The following is a 14,003-nucleotide window of genomic DNA, read 5'->3' as shown; positions in this document are numbered from 1 at the left end:
TTACCTCCATATTCATTTCCCCTGCCCTGGAAACTTTGGAACTATATTCTGAAATTTTACAGTTCTGTTAATGTCTTTCTTACCACTCAGCATTACTGAATATAGATAGTCAGACAGAATGTCTCCAGTTTAGAGATGGAGAATACAGAGTTTATTTGCCCAGATTCTGCACCAGTGGATGCTAAATTATTGGTGTCAAGAGCTCAGCCTTAGACTTGAGGTCCCAAGAGTCTGGCCTCCTATCTTATCTAGATATTTCTAGCCTCTTTTAGCACTTCATTCTCTGCATCATGTTCTCCCTCAGTGAGAAATCACTCTAAGCTGGCTCAGCCATCTTAATGGACTATCAGGAGGGAACACTCACCCGTCCAGTTCTGCTGTTTCTATATATGTCAGACTGTAGGGCTCACTGCTAGAGAGTAATAGTATATCAGCCTGTGGTCAGAAAAGTCAGAGAAGATAAGGAAGGCAGGAAGGTACACTTTTAACATTACAGTGTGACAAAAGCAATTACCTCAGGAACAGATGTTCATCTTAAGAATATTATAGACATTTGGTTTACTTTCTTTGCCTAGGACCCATCACTGCTACCACACACCCCCTCTCCAAAAACTAGTCATATTTTACCTGTAGCTGTGGTGAGAAATGGACAAGAACAAACTTCTTACCACAGGAGATGTTGATCTCTGGATGCAAAGTGAGGAAGGTGAAGGTCACCAAAAGGAGTGGTCACAGAAGTTGCTAAAAGGGTTCCTATTCAAGCCAAAAGAGAAAAAGCCACAGCCCAAAGAGGTACTCACCGTGACAACCTGATTATTTTCTAGTTTTATTATATCTCCCACTTGGACATTCATCCATTTGTCTGTCACTATCCTGCAAGAAAGTGAGCCTTGAATGCCTGCATGCCTGCTCTGAGAATTTCCCCACAGCCCTGTTTTGACAATCAAGAAGAAAAAAAAAAAAGCTGAGATGAACTCAAGGCTCAAAGGAGGACCAAACTGGGTTTGGTCTGATACTCCTTGCTACAATTAAGAATGGGGCCCATTTCTCTTGACTTAAGGCTATAAGAGTTTTCTAAAACTCTATAAAGGTATATGTAGACATTCATGCACATAATTTTTCTTTAAGTAAAAGCAATATATGCATATGGTAAAAAAAAAAACATTTCAAATAATTAAGAAGTATGTAAGGACTTCCCTGGTGGCGCAGTGGTTAAGAATCTGCCAACAATGCAGGGGACACAGGTTCGAGCCCTGGTCCGGGAAGATCCCACATGCTGCAGAGCAACTAAGCCCGTGCGCCACAACTACTGAGCCTGCGCTCTAGAGCCCGTGAGCCACAACTAATAAAGCCCACATGCCTAGAGCTCGTGCTCCACAACAAGAGAAGCCACCGCAATTAGAAGCCCACGCACCACAATGAAGAGTAGCCCCCGCTCGCTGCAACTAGAGAAAGCCCGTGCACAGAAACGAAGACCCAATGCAGCCAAGAGTAAATTAAAAAAAAAAAATGTAAAAGGAAAAACTAAAGTCTCTTCTCTCTCCAGATTTTAGTTTTGCTTCCCCCTAGGTAGCCACTGTGAGTAATTTTTTACATTTCTTTAGAGAAAATATCAATCCATATAATCATATACAAGATAAACATTTAAAAATTACATAATAGATACATAATTTTCTGTACTTTGCATTTTTCATTTAATAATATATCTGGGAGAACACTTATAGAAGATGTGGCTCATTCCTCTTGATAGCTAAAAAATGTGGCTTTTAACTAAAGATGTGCTTGTAGCCAGAAATGCTGAGAAATTAAAGTGACAGAAATCACAACTTGAAAAACAAATTTTTTTTCAGTAGTAGCTCTGCTCAAACTCGTGCTCTAGAAAAAGAAAGCCACTTTTTGGAATATAGACAACTCACCTCAAGTGTTACATCAGTCAGACATTCACTGGCTTACAAAGTCTAACCACTAGGGCCCTGCTAGTGAACTCCTACTCTAAAACCTCTCTATGACAAATTCTTCTCTAATCTTATAAAATCCAAGTGCTCAAGCTCCTTGGGAAGTTCATTTGACTAAATTCATTTGGTAACTCCCTAGCCTTGCAAATTTCTTATACACTCAGTTTTACCTTTTCTTTCTATTTCTATTACCTTCCTTTCTTTTTTAATTTTCTTTTTAATCACAACTGACTTTTTTGGTGGTATCTTATGAGAGGCTTCAACAGACCAAAACACTTAGGGAAATAATCCACCATGAGTAAGAATCAGCAGACACAATAAATAACAGAATTAGATGCCCAAGCATGTCACATAATAGAATCATAAGATTAAAACTATAGCTGCTGGTATATATACAATGAAATACTATTCAGCCATAAAAAAGAATTAAATTTTGTCATTTGCAACAAGGATGGACTTGGAGGGTATTATGCTAAGTGAAATAAGTCAGACAGAGAAAGACAAATACTGTATGATATCACTTATATGTGGAATCTAAAAAATACAACAAACTAGTGAATATAAAAAAAAAGAAACAGACACACAGATAAAGAACAAACTAGTGGTTACCAGTGGGGAGAGGCAATATAGGGGTAGGGGATTAAGAGGTACAAACTATCACATATAAAGTAAGCTATAAGGATATATTGTACAACATGGGGAATATAGACAATATTTTATAATACTATAAATGGAGTATAACCTTTAAAAATTGTGAATCACTGTATTGTACACCTGTAACTTGTATAATGTTGAACATCAACTATACTTCAATTTAAAAAATATGTTTTTAAAATATAGCTCCTGGGTATTCTGTAAGGTCACCATGAAAAAAGACTGGACCTCAATCTTGAATTCTTTCAGATTTGTGCTTTTTGCAATCATGATTCTGCAAACACTGGTCACTTTTCCTTTCATACAATCTCTATTTGTTGAATTCTTTCCCATCCCTTAAGGCCCAGCACAAATATCACCTCTTCCAGAAAGTCTTCCTTGATTCCTTTAGCCAGCTATGATTGCTCATTTTTATTAATTCCTATGATAATTTTTTGTGCCTCTTATGATAATCTTCACATTTTGCCTTATATAGAAATCAAGCCTGTCTCCCTCTATTCCTGCCAAAGGTAAATTGCTCAAATTTTGCAGGAACCCACAAAAAATACAAACATTGACCTAATACTTTAGATAGATATGACCAAACACTACAGCAATGGAGTCAACACCAATATTTTCTTTAGATTGCTAACAAAAAGATGTCCTAACCAAAGGCTACAGTAGAATGGTCAATAAGCCATGTAGAGTCGATTGATGTTCTAAAGACAGGTGTCTCCATGCTGACCACTGTACTAGTAATAACCACTTGCATATTAATACCATGTCATAATTTATTAATTGCTTTAATATATATTATTTGTTTTCATTTTCATAAGCATCCTCTAAGGTACAGAATATTATCTTCACTTTATAGATAAGAAATATGAGGCCCAGAGACGTCTGAGGTCACATAGGAAGTTTAGGGCATACTAGATCTAGAAACAAATTCTTCTTATGTCCAACCTGAGGCTCTTTTCACTGTCCTGAATCACTTTTGCAAAGCACCCAGCACATCAAGTTTTAGCAAGGCCAATCCTCTCCCAGAGTTGGTCCAACCTAAACTGGCTTCCCTAGGACTTACCTGCCATCCATCAGCAGCAGAACAGAACGACTGTTGACTTGATTGTCGTTTTGGTGCCTTTTCTAAAATTACACAAGAAAAAGTTCAGGAGATAGACATAAAGCAAACTGCATGTAGAAGGTTAATATTTTGCAGTATTATTCAATGTAGTTCCCCTTCTTTGTAATTCTCCCTCACTCACCTCCTTCACCCTCCCAACCCCACGTCCTTCTACCATAAAAACCAGGCCAAGAAGCTGATTGTCTCTGAGAAGCTGCGGATGGAGGTCAGAAAAAGAACCAAGAGAGAAGAAAGAGACAAAACCTTGGCTTTAATATCAAGAGCCAAAGCCTGGGGTAATGAGAACAAACAACTTACGTCAAAAGCCACAGAGGAGAGAATGCAAAATGAGGGGTAGGATTAGAACCTCATATACCTTGGTAGGCGCAGGGAAGTTAAGTATTCACAAGCATACAGCTACCCTCACCCCCAACCATAGTCAGCATAAGAAGCTTCTACCATGGACGCAGTGAGGAAAGAGGAATAGAGGTCCATTCAAAGACCAAATAAGAAGGTGACAAATAAGGGTATGTCCTGATGCTACGACTCACACAAATCCCCTCCTTCCAGTTGAGATTACTCCCTGCGAAAAGGGTAGGACTGGGAAGAGGGCAGAAAGAATCCTGAATTTGTCAGTTTATCCTAAAGAGACTGAGTTCTAAACCAGAAGTAACTAGGTGGGTTATCCTGAATTGGCAAGTTTACTTTTCAGCTTTCATTAAAAAGGGTTGAGATGGTGAGGTGCTGGTTATGAGCTACATTGAGTTTAGTTATAGAATATTAAGTCATATTTTTGCACACCTGAGTTGTGACTGAAATTTCAACCACTATATGTGCTAATTATGGTTTTAAAGAGTTACAGAGTTAAAGAGCTGGAGAAACACCCTGCTCTCAAACTTTGGTATAAAAATCTATCCTGTCAAAATCAGAAGGACTCTCTTAGGGAAGCTTCAAGCAGGTCAACAGGATGGACTTCCCAAATCCCACTAGTAGGCATAGTGCTGGTTCCTCACCCTCACCCTTCCTTGCTGGGCCTGCTGTAAAGAAGCAAAGAGGAAGCCATGCAACACTCACTGAAAGCCAGTTTCTCCCTCCAAGGCCAGGAAAGGAGTCAGCCTCTGTAATGTCATGATCTTTCTAAAACCAGAGGGTTGCTAGCTATGTGTACCTGATAGAACTGAAAGTTGGCAAGGGAAATAAGGGAGAGTTGAAGAGAAGAGGAATGTGGAAAGGGGAGATAAGAGCAGGAGAAAGCAGGGGGGACAGAGGGAGGAGGGAAGAGGAATATAAAAATGGGAGAAGGGTGAATGGAGAAAGAAAGATGAGAGCAAACCCAGAGAGAGCTAACTGAAGGAAGAGGTGGGTTATTAAAAAGGAGATGGAAGGAAACCTGGAAAAAGGTGGCAGTAGGAAGAAAGAGAAAGGCCTTGCATTACCCCTTTCTGGCCATGTATGGCTCACCAATCTTGGGCTTAAGGGAATTTCATATTCCCCTGGGACAGATAAGGACATAGGGAAAGGAAACACCTCTTTCCTTTCAGTGCTTCTTCCTAGCAAAAGGTACTCCTGGGGAGTCCTTCTTGCCCCCCACAGCCTGACTAGGTACAGTGAGAGACTAGAGGTCCAGGAAGCCACTTCACCACGTCATCGATGGCATCTTTCACTGCTGTTATGGACAGCACCACCATCAGGGGTACCGCAGTCGTGTACCATGCCAAGGAGGAGATCTGGGGAATCAACTGAAAGAGGGACGGGGAGAGAAACTTGGGTCAAAAAACTTAAAGGACAGTGTATTCCCTCCCAATCCCCACCCCACCACCATTTCCCCCTCCCTAGATTTATAATAAATTCAACTATCCTAGTTGCTTTCCATTGCTGTAGCCTCCAAACAACCACCCAAATATCAGGAAACACCTCCTAAGAAAGGATTAAAGAAGAGGAGATAGTAAATTGCCATGTATCTGTCCTGAACTCTAATACCTTTGTCTTGATGGCAAAGAGCCATTTCTACTCTGATAATGAAGGTGCTGGGGGTAGGGCTATAAGAGTGGACACGGGAAAACCACATAACCTCCCACACCCCTCTAGCACAAGGGGAAATGAGATGATCCGTCTCTTTCTCCTAACTTGTGCCTACCCTGCTCAGCTTCCTTGCCCTGTGCTTGTGTTCTAAACCATTCTCCTCCCTCAGCACTCCCGTGTGTTAACTTTCTGTCAGGGAGGCTGGGACAAGAAGGAGGAATGGGATGGCAGCTGAGGTCGGGGTGAAGAGTCAAGTCTGTGGCCTTTTATGGTTAAGCTGAACTGTGGCCATGCAGCCATGATGAGGGAGCACCCCTTACTCAGGACTTGGCGACCTTGTCCCCTTCCTCTTGTAGAGGCTTGTTTCACCCTGGCTAATCCTGACCACAGCTACTCTAGGAGACTGGCCTGAGACTCCAGCCAGCCATTTGCCTGTTATCTAAAGAGAGAAGACATCTCTCAGTTTAAGGAGGAGAAGGACTGATTACATAACCTGACCCCAGAGAGGCTGATAAAATACTTTGTGGAAAAGGCCCTAAAAGGCAATACCTGTAGGAAAAGCAAAAAGAGGAAATATGCATTTGCAAGTCTCTGGAACTGTTCAAACAGGTTCATAGGCAAGAAGTTAAAGGCATTATATTTTGAGGTCTTGATGCTATTGTTCTGTGAGTAAAAGAACACAAGCACAATTAGACGAATGAAAGACCCCACCTCCCAGTCTTAACAAACAGGACCAAGACCACTTCATAAAACAGGAAAAAGCCACAGCTCCCCCACATAGTGGGGGAAGGAGGGAAGAAGTGTTTTTCTCCCAACCCCCTTTTCTTTGAGGCCTAGAGTATGCAAAGTTGGCAGAGCTGATCAATGTGGGACATTTTTAGGAGGGGCAGGATTTATTTATGCCCTGAATAGAATTCTTTGTTTATTGATGCCATTGATAATAATGATGATAATAAAATCAACAACAATAAAAACTTACACTTATTGAATAGTTACTATGTATAAAGCACTATTCTAAGCATTTTATATGGAGCAACTTATTTAATTCTCACAACAACCATAGGAAGGGAGTAATATACTATCAACTTTTGAGGATGCAGAAATTGAGGCACTGAGGTTAATTTATTTGCCCAAGACCACACAGTTACTTCCAGTGTTGAGATTGTGCTGTCCCCTGAGCCCCAGTTCACTTGTACAGCCATCCAAATGCTTTTTTTTCTTAGACTCAGAAATCTCTCAGTTTCATCTTACCCTATGACCCAAGGTCCTTCTCAGCCCTAAATAGCAGGCAAGTTTGCCATTTGTGTTAGCTCCACTCAGAGCTCTCTAATGAAGCTTTTCTTAGCCTGGCAAACCCATTTTGTTGTGCCTTTACATGTTGCTTTCAATGCTGAAGGATATCAGATGCCAAAAGCAAATTACTGTCTTTCAACCTTGGCCCACTGAAGGTTCCTACACTGGTTGCTGTCAGCATTGGAGACTCACTTGCCCCTTAACTGTCCTGACAGAGGTCTGAATAGTTTTGGCCTACATCTGAGCTATTATTTTGCTGAGTGAAAATGGGAACTTGCTGCCTCTTCAGTCCTGATCTCAAGATGTTGACAAGACCAACTTACTTTCTACTTTGGGGTCTTCAGTCGTTGGACCTAAGATGTGAGAGTTTGAATCTAAGAGCTCAAGAAAAGCAGAAGAATGAGACCAAATAATCCCCTAAAGACAGGGCTTCTCCCCCACCGTCTCCATCTATGGGGCCTAATGAAAGAATAAACCCACCTGCAGTCCTGAAATACAGATACTGCTCAAGTGTGAAGAATCTCTTGCTGGGTCCTGCCTTGGGAAGACATCTGAACTCTTCTGTCAGAGAACCGACATCATTCTGTACTAAGGCCAAAACTTGCCTTGGAAGGCTAAATAGCCTACCCAGTCAAGCCTTGCCTAAGGTCTATTTCCCTAGGGAAGGGAAGCTGGTCAAACATTTTAGCACTTAGGAGTTTAAAGATCCAAGTTAAACCTAGGATTTCCTTCATGTTTCTCCATGATTTTCCAATTAATGATCAATCAAACACTATACATTTCTCAAGGTTTGCTCTGTTCACAGCTCTATTATGGGCTATACTAGTAGAGGCTGAAAAAGAGTTAAACAAGATCTATCCTGGAGAGCTCACAGGTATGTCTTGAAAGGAGTTCTAACTAAATGACCTCTAAGGTCCTTTCTAGCTCTGAGAGTAGGTTATTCTAACACAGAAATAGTTTTCTTTGATCATAAGATACTCTGAATTTCTTGGTGTCTAAGTCCAGACGACTCTGATACTTGGATCCAAAGTTCTTTTGATCTTTTGCCTTACTGAAGCAGCTGGCTTTCATTACTGATTTTCCATTTGATTTTATAGTTAATGTATTTCAGGTTTCTATTCATTTGGGTCGCATTTGTTTAGAAAACAAAGACAAAGCTATCCCGATTCTGTCTCAAGATAAACATATCAGTACTTCTTTACTAACTTGGCAACTACAGTGTTTTGTTCTATTCTTAAATGTCAAACCAGAAGCAATATCTCAAGAATGTAGAACATCTGCTTAACTATGAAATTCCTCAGTGTTTGGTTCTTTTGGCATGATAGAGGTGGCAGATTTTGGTTTGAGCTATTTATTTATTTGGGCAGGCGTACCTGTTTGACTGCTAAAGTGGGGTATAGAGAACAGAAGGCCAAGTACATAATGAGAATCAGTAGTTAGGGGATTGAGAAGAGGAAAAGGAATAGGAATGGAAGTAATTAGAGAAATAGGATGAAAATGAGCAATGGGTAGGCAGGGAAATGAAATGGTTGTTAAGTACATAATAGTCAAACCTGTTTATTTATTCATCAGCTATCCAGCATATGTTTATTGAATGCCATTTATGTGCCAAATATTGTGATGGAAACAGTAGTTACAGAGATGAATGAAACTTGTACCCTTTTGTCAAGGGGTAATAGTTTCTTGATGAAAGAAAACTAACATTTTTTTCCACAATCATATTTAACTCTAACAATCACCATGTATGGTGAACATTATTATGCTCTTTTTATAGCTGAGGGAACTGAAGAAAAGAAGTTAAATAATGTGCCTAAGGATACAAGGTTAGTAAGGACTAGAGCTGTGTTCAAACCCAGGTCTGTCTGATGCCAAAACCTAGTTTTACTGCACCATAGAGCTTCTTATGTAGCTCTAGAAGGTAGAGAGGGGGAAACCTGTTCCCATGGCCATATCCTGAATATTGTTATTATCCAGAGCCTCTCTAACTCAGAAATCATAAATATCCTACAGAGACTACAAATATGTATATCTATGTATATATATTATATACTTATAGTATATATATAGTATATTATATATACTATATATATATCTACATGTGCACAAAGTAACATATATGTAAACATATATGTAAAAATTGCTTGTAATTATAAAAGATTGGAAACAATCCAATGTCAATTTAAAAGGAAATGGTTACATAAACTATGCTAAATCTGCCTAGGAAATACTATGCAGTTGAAAAAAGAAGGAAAAAGCTATCATGAAATTATAATTATGAAAACATCTCCAGGACATACTGATAAGGTTCAGAATAGTTTAAGAAAGTGGGAAAATGAGAATATATATTTGTATTTGCTTTAGTTGCACAAAGAAGCACTGCTGAATACACAAGAAACTAATAAAAGTGGTTCTCTATAGGGAGCAGAGATGAGGGCAAGAATAGGGTGTTGGAGCATGACTTTTAAACATATATCTTTTTATGAGTTACTTATTTATAAATAAATAAAAAAGTGAAAAAAGAATCCAATAGAAAATGGGCAAAGATCATTAACAGTAGTTTCCATAAAAAGAAATACAAAAGGCTAATTAACATGAAGAGATTATTGCTCTCACTCAAAATTAAGGAAAGATAGATAACAAAATGTCATTTTTCATCTAAGAGTCTGGCAAAGATAAAAAAGATTGATAATATCAAGTTTGGCAGGAATATGGAGAAGTGAGCAGTCTTTACTATAGGTAGAAATATAAATGGATATAATCTTTTTAGAGGGCAATCTGGCAATCTGTATCAAAAATTTTAATGTGTTTTCCTTTTGACCCAGCCAATTCACTTCAAGGAAACTCTCATAATGTATATTCACACAAATGTGCCGAAGTATATGTAGTATAATGGTGTTCACTTAGGACCATTTATCATAGCAAAACACTGGAGAAATTTTTTTGGAGGGGATACCTGCATATAAATGGAGACATTTAAAATGACAATCAATAAGAAACTGGTTGAATAAATTAAGGTATATTAATACAATGGAAAACTATGCTGCTATTAAATGAATTAGGAAGGTCTATACATATTGTCAGAGAGATGTCTAAGTGAAAAAAGAAAGTTATGGAACTATGCTTTCATTTGTGCAAGCTACAGTATTTCTTTTCTAGAAGATATATATAAAACCCAAAATTTGAGACACATTCTCCCCTGAGTCTAGGTCACCAGATTAATTTGGTTTCTGAGCCCTCACTGTACCAGCCCTCATTGTATAGGAGCTTGAAAGAAAGTAGAACCTATGCTGTAGGATCTACATCTACAAAGAATTTCCTGCCTCACTGACAACGGGGATTATTAGAGGAAAATACCAGCCCCCTCCTGAAATAGCTAGAGACCTGATACTCACCGGATATCCGAACAGACTGTTAAATTGTCTGTTGTTGGCTTGCAGATACCTCTCTTGTTCTGAAAAAGAAGAGAGAAATGATGAGAAGGATGCCTCTCTGTAGATCAGCCTGGGATGCTGGCTGCTAATGAAGACTTCACTAGCTTCTCACACTTTTTCACTGAGGATATCTGCCTACAAATAGGATTTTGTCTCTTTATTCAAAGAATCAAGAAATACAATAAAAATGGAAACCCTAAAGTGTTGAAGCTTTCTGGAGGCAAGAGGACAAGTAACTTCTGAGGAGTTCTCCACCATTAATGCTTCTAGTAATCCTAGATTATGTTTCCACAGATAACAGGCTGGTGTGCACCAACATTACTGCCAAACACAGAAACGCAGTCCTCCTTCATAAGTTAATTACAGATCCATAGTTTAAGATATCTGAGGTTCTTTCCAAGGCAGCCTTTCCTAAACTTGCTTGACTAAATTTGAATTAATAAATAATTACTGAGCATCTACTGCACAGAAACCAGTGTACTGGATGCTGTGGGGAGATAAAAAGATGAGTAAGGCAGAGTCCTGACTTCAAGGGACTTGCAATTTAGTGGAGTCAGCTTGATAACAACAACACATAACAAAATCATCACATCAAAACACATAGGTGTTACAAACTATTACAAGTAGCCCATTATTATGTTATGAAAAGTATTAAAAATGTATATTATCAATAGATCTTTCTGTCCTGAATAAAACATTCCTATAGCCTCTTCAATTCTTCATTGGTTCAACAAGCATTTACTGAGTTCTTAGCAGGTGTCAGGCCCTGTGTTATGAACACTCACGTATGAGTTTTTATGTGAACATGTTTTCATTTCTCTTGGGTATAAACATAGGAGTAGAATTGCTGGGTCATATGGTAACTCTAGTTTTAACATTTTGAGGAACTGCCAAAAGGGTTTTCACAGCAGTTGCACTATTTTACATTCTCACTGACAATGTATGAGAATTCCAATTTCTCCATATCCTTGCCAACACTTGTTATTGACTGTGTTTTTTATTTTAACCATCTTAGTGGATATGAAGTGGTATCTCATTGTGATTTTGATTTGCATGTTCATAATGACTAATGGTGACGTTGAGTATCTTTTCATGTGTTTTATTGAACATTTATATACCTTCTTTTTTTGATTTGCTTGTTTTTTTAATGAGAAAGAAAATTTTAAATAAATTAATTAATTTTGGCTGCGTTCGGTCTTTGTTGCTGCCTGAGGGCTTTAGTTGCAGCGAGCGGGGTCTACTCTTTGTTGTGTGGGCTTCTCATTGCGGTGGCTTCTCACTGCGGTGGCTTCTCCTGTTGTGGAGCACAGCCTCTATGTGCGCAGGCTTCAGTAGTTGCAGCACGTGGGCTCAGTAGTTGCGGCGCATGGGCTCTAGGGTGTGTGGGCTTCAGTAGTTGTGGTGTGTGGGCTCAGTAGCTGTGGCTTGCAGGCTCTAGAGTGCAGGCTCAGTAGTTGTGGCACACAGACTCAGTTGCTCCGTGGCATGTGGGATCTTCCTAGACCAGGGATCGAATCCGTGTCCCCTGCATTGGCAGGCGGATTCTTAACCACTGCGCCACCAGGGAAGTCCTATATATCTTCTTTGGAGAAATGCCTATTCAGATTCTTTGCCCATTTTTAAACTGGGTTAATTATCTTTTTAATCACTGAGCTATGCATTCTTTATCTATTCTGAATAGAAATCAGTTATCAGATATGTGATTTGCAAATATTTTATCCCACTCTGGTTTTAAATGTCATTTTTATAACGTACTAAATTCTAACATATTGAATATAATTCTGGGTTTTCTATTAAGTTCCGTTCTATCCGTCTTTAAAAATATTTTTTGAATTGAAGTACAGTTGGTTTACAATATTGTGTTAGTTTCAGGTGTACAGCAAAATTATTCAGTTACACATATATATTTTTTTCAGATTATTTTCCATTATAGCTATTACAAGATATTTAATATAATTCCCTGTACTATACAATAAATCCTTGTTGCTTATTTTATGCATAGTAGTTTTTGTTTGTTAATCCCATACTCCTAATTTATCCCTCCTTCCATTCATCTTTTAAAGTATGTAACTTTTAATATAGGATAGCAAGTCTTCTTTTTTAAAGAAGACTTCTTGGCTACTCTTGTCTATTTTCTCTTCTACATAAACTTCAGAATCACTTTGTCCAGTTTGCTCAAGATGAGAGTTTTGACTAGAGGTGAAGACAAATAAAAGTTTATTCACTAAAATTCTGTGGATGGAGTGAAAGTGGGTTATTAGAACTAAGAGCTACCTCCTATGGGAAGAACAGTCAGGTCTGGAAAATCACACTGCTTTCCTCAGGGGGCTAAGATGGTAGACTTCTGAAAGCTGAGGAGAGAGCCAATGATAAGACAGGGACTTTTATAGTTCTTCATGTAATTTCCTTTATTCCTCCTCTGGTTGTCAGCAAAAATTACTAAACATCATGAAATCAGCACAAGACTAAATTTCTTACAGAAAATATAAGGGGCCAAAGTCTGAACAATGGGCAGTGCTTGAAGTTCAGAGATTTGCACAAATTGTAGCAAGGTGAAACTGGGATGTTTACCTCCTTTTACTCAAGGATTTGAGTATACAGATTTGGAAATTACACAGATTAATCTGGAGAGAGTTGACCTTTTTGCACTATTAGTCCCCCATCCAGTAGCATACTACATCCCTGGAGGGAGACTGGTGTGCCCCCAGGAAGCCACTTCTTTGTGCATGATGATCATGTCTGTACAATCAGCTTGCTAGCAATACATAAACAAGTGGCTATAAGTCTTCCCTGGGCTAGTTTACCACCCAGCTATGCAGCTTATAGTTTGTTCTCCTGGACTAGTGTATTTCTTTCTTGTTTCATTCTTGTGATTACTAGGATCAGCTGAATAAAGATAGGGGAAGTTGAGATGGGACTGATAGGATGTTTTGTTGTACTCTGTTTTGACTAGTTAGTGGCTTATTTACAATCTGGTGATACAAGAGCTTCTGCTAACCATTATAGCTTAGGTTATCCAAAGCAGTGGAACATGTATGGCTCAGATAATTTAGCTGTGTCTAGGATGTAGAGCTTCTGCATGGCCTATACTCTTTCTGCAGGGACTTTCTCAGGGGCCCAGATGGCTGCCTGATTAGGGCAGAGTACCAGGGTAGTACTGGTGTTTCTACTGACATTGAGATTTCCAATCCATGAGCAGGCTACTCTTCTACTGTGTTCATACTCAATTTGCTCAGGCATTGGTGAATAAAATCAGTCTCTCTCATGCCATTTGCCCCTCCAACCATACCCAACAGACCAGCACAGCCTCTCAATTTATTCAAAAATATTATTTTATGCCTCTTGATAAAGTTCTAATATTTTCTTATTGAATTTCACATTTCTTATTAAATTTAATCCTAGATATCACTAACTATTTTTTTTAACTTAATAAAGGTCTAACAGGTTTTCCCAGCAATTTATCTGGGTGCAACAGGCTATTCTCTCTAAGCCCAGCAACCCCAAGGGATACATGGAGTTGAGGCTCTGCAAAACAACTAAATATATACC

At 38.9% G+C, this 14,003-nt stretch overlaps 1 protein-coding gene across 1 annotated transcript in view; it reads right to left on the bottom strand.

Annotated features, from left to right (window-relative positions):
- Positions 1–14,003, bottom strand: part of LOC132491597 (phospholipid-transporting ATPase FetA-like) — a 73,426-nt gene that overhangs the window by 44,370 nt on the left and 15,053 nt on the right. Inside the window, exons 3-8 of the mRNA XM_060100460.1 lie at positions 10,416–10,474; positions 6,280–6,393; positions 5,349–5,447; positions 3,670–3,731; positions 801–873; positions 365–435 (exon numbers count right to left, since the gene is read on the bottom strand). Coding sequence (XP_059956443.1) covers positions 365–435; positions 801–873; positions 3,670–3,731; positions 5,349–5,447; positions 6,280–6,393; positions 10,416–10,474 — 478 coding nt within the window. The remainder of the gene's footprint in view (positions 1–364; positions 436–800; positions 874–3,669; positions 3,732–5,348; positions 5,448–6,279; positions 6,394–10,415; positions 10,475–14,003) is intronic.

The sequence above is a fragment of the Mesoplodon densirostris genome, chromosome 6 (assembly GCF_025265405.1).
Source record: "Mesoplodon densirostris isolate mMesDen1 chromosome 6, mMesDen1 primary haplotype, whole genome shotgun sequence".
NCBI classification, from domain to species: domain Eukaryota; kingdom Metazoa; phylum Chordata; class Mammalia; order Artiodactyla; family Ziphiidae; genus Mesoplodon; species Mesoplodon densirostris.
Note: the sequence above shows the minus strand (reverse complement) of the source record. Positions and strands in the feature narration are given on the sequence as shown.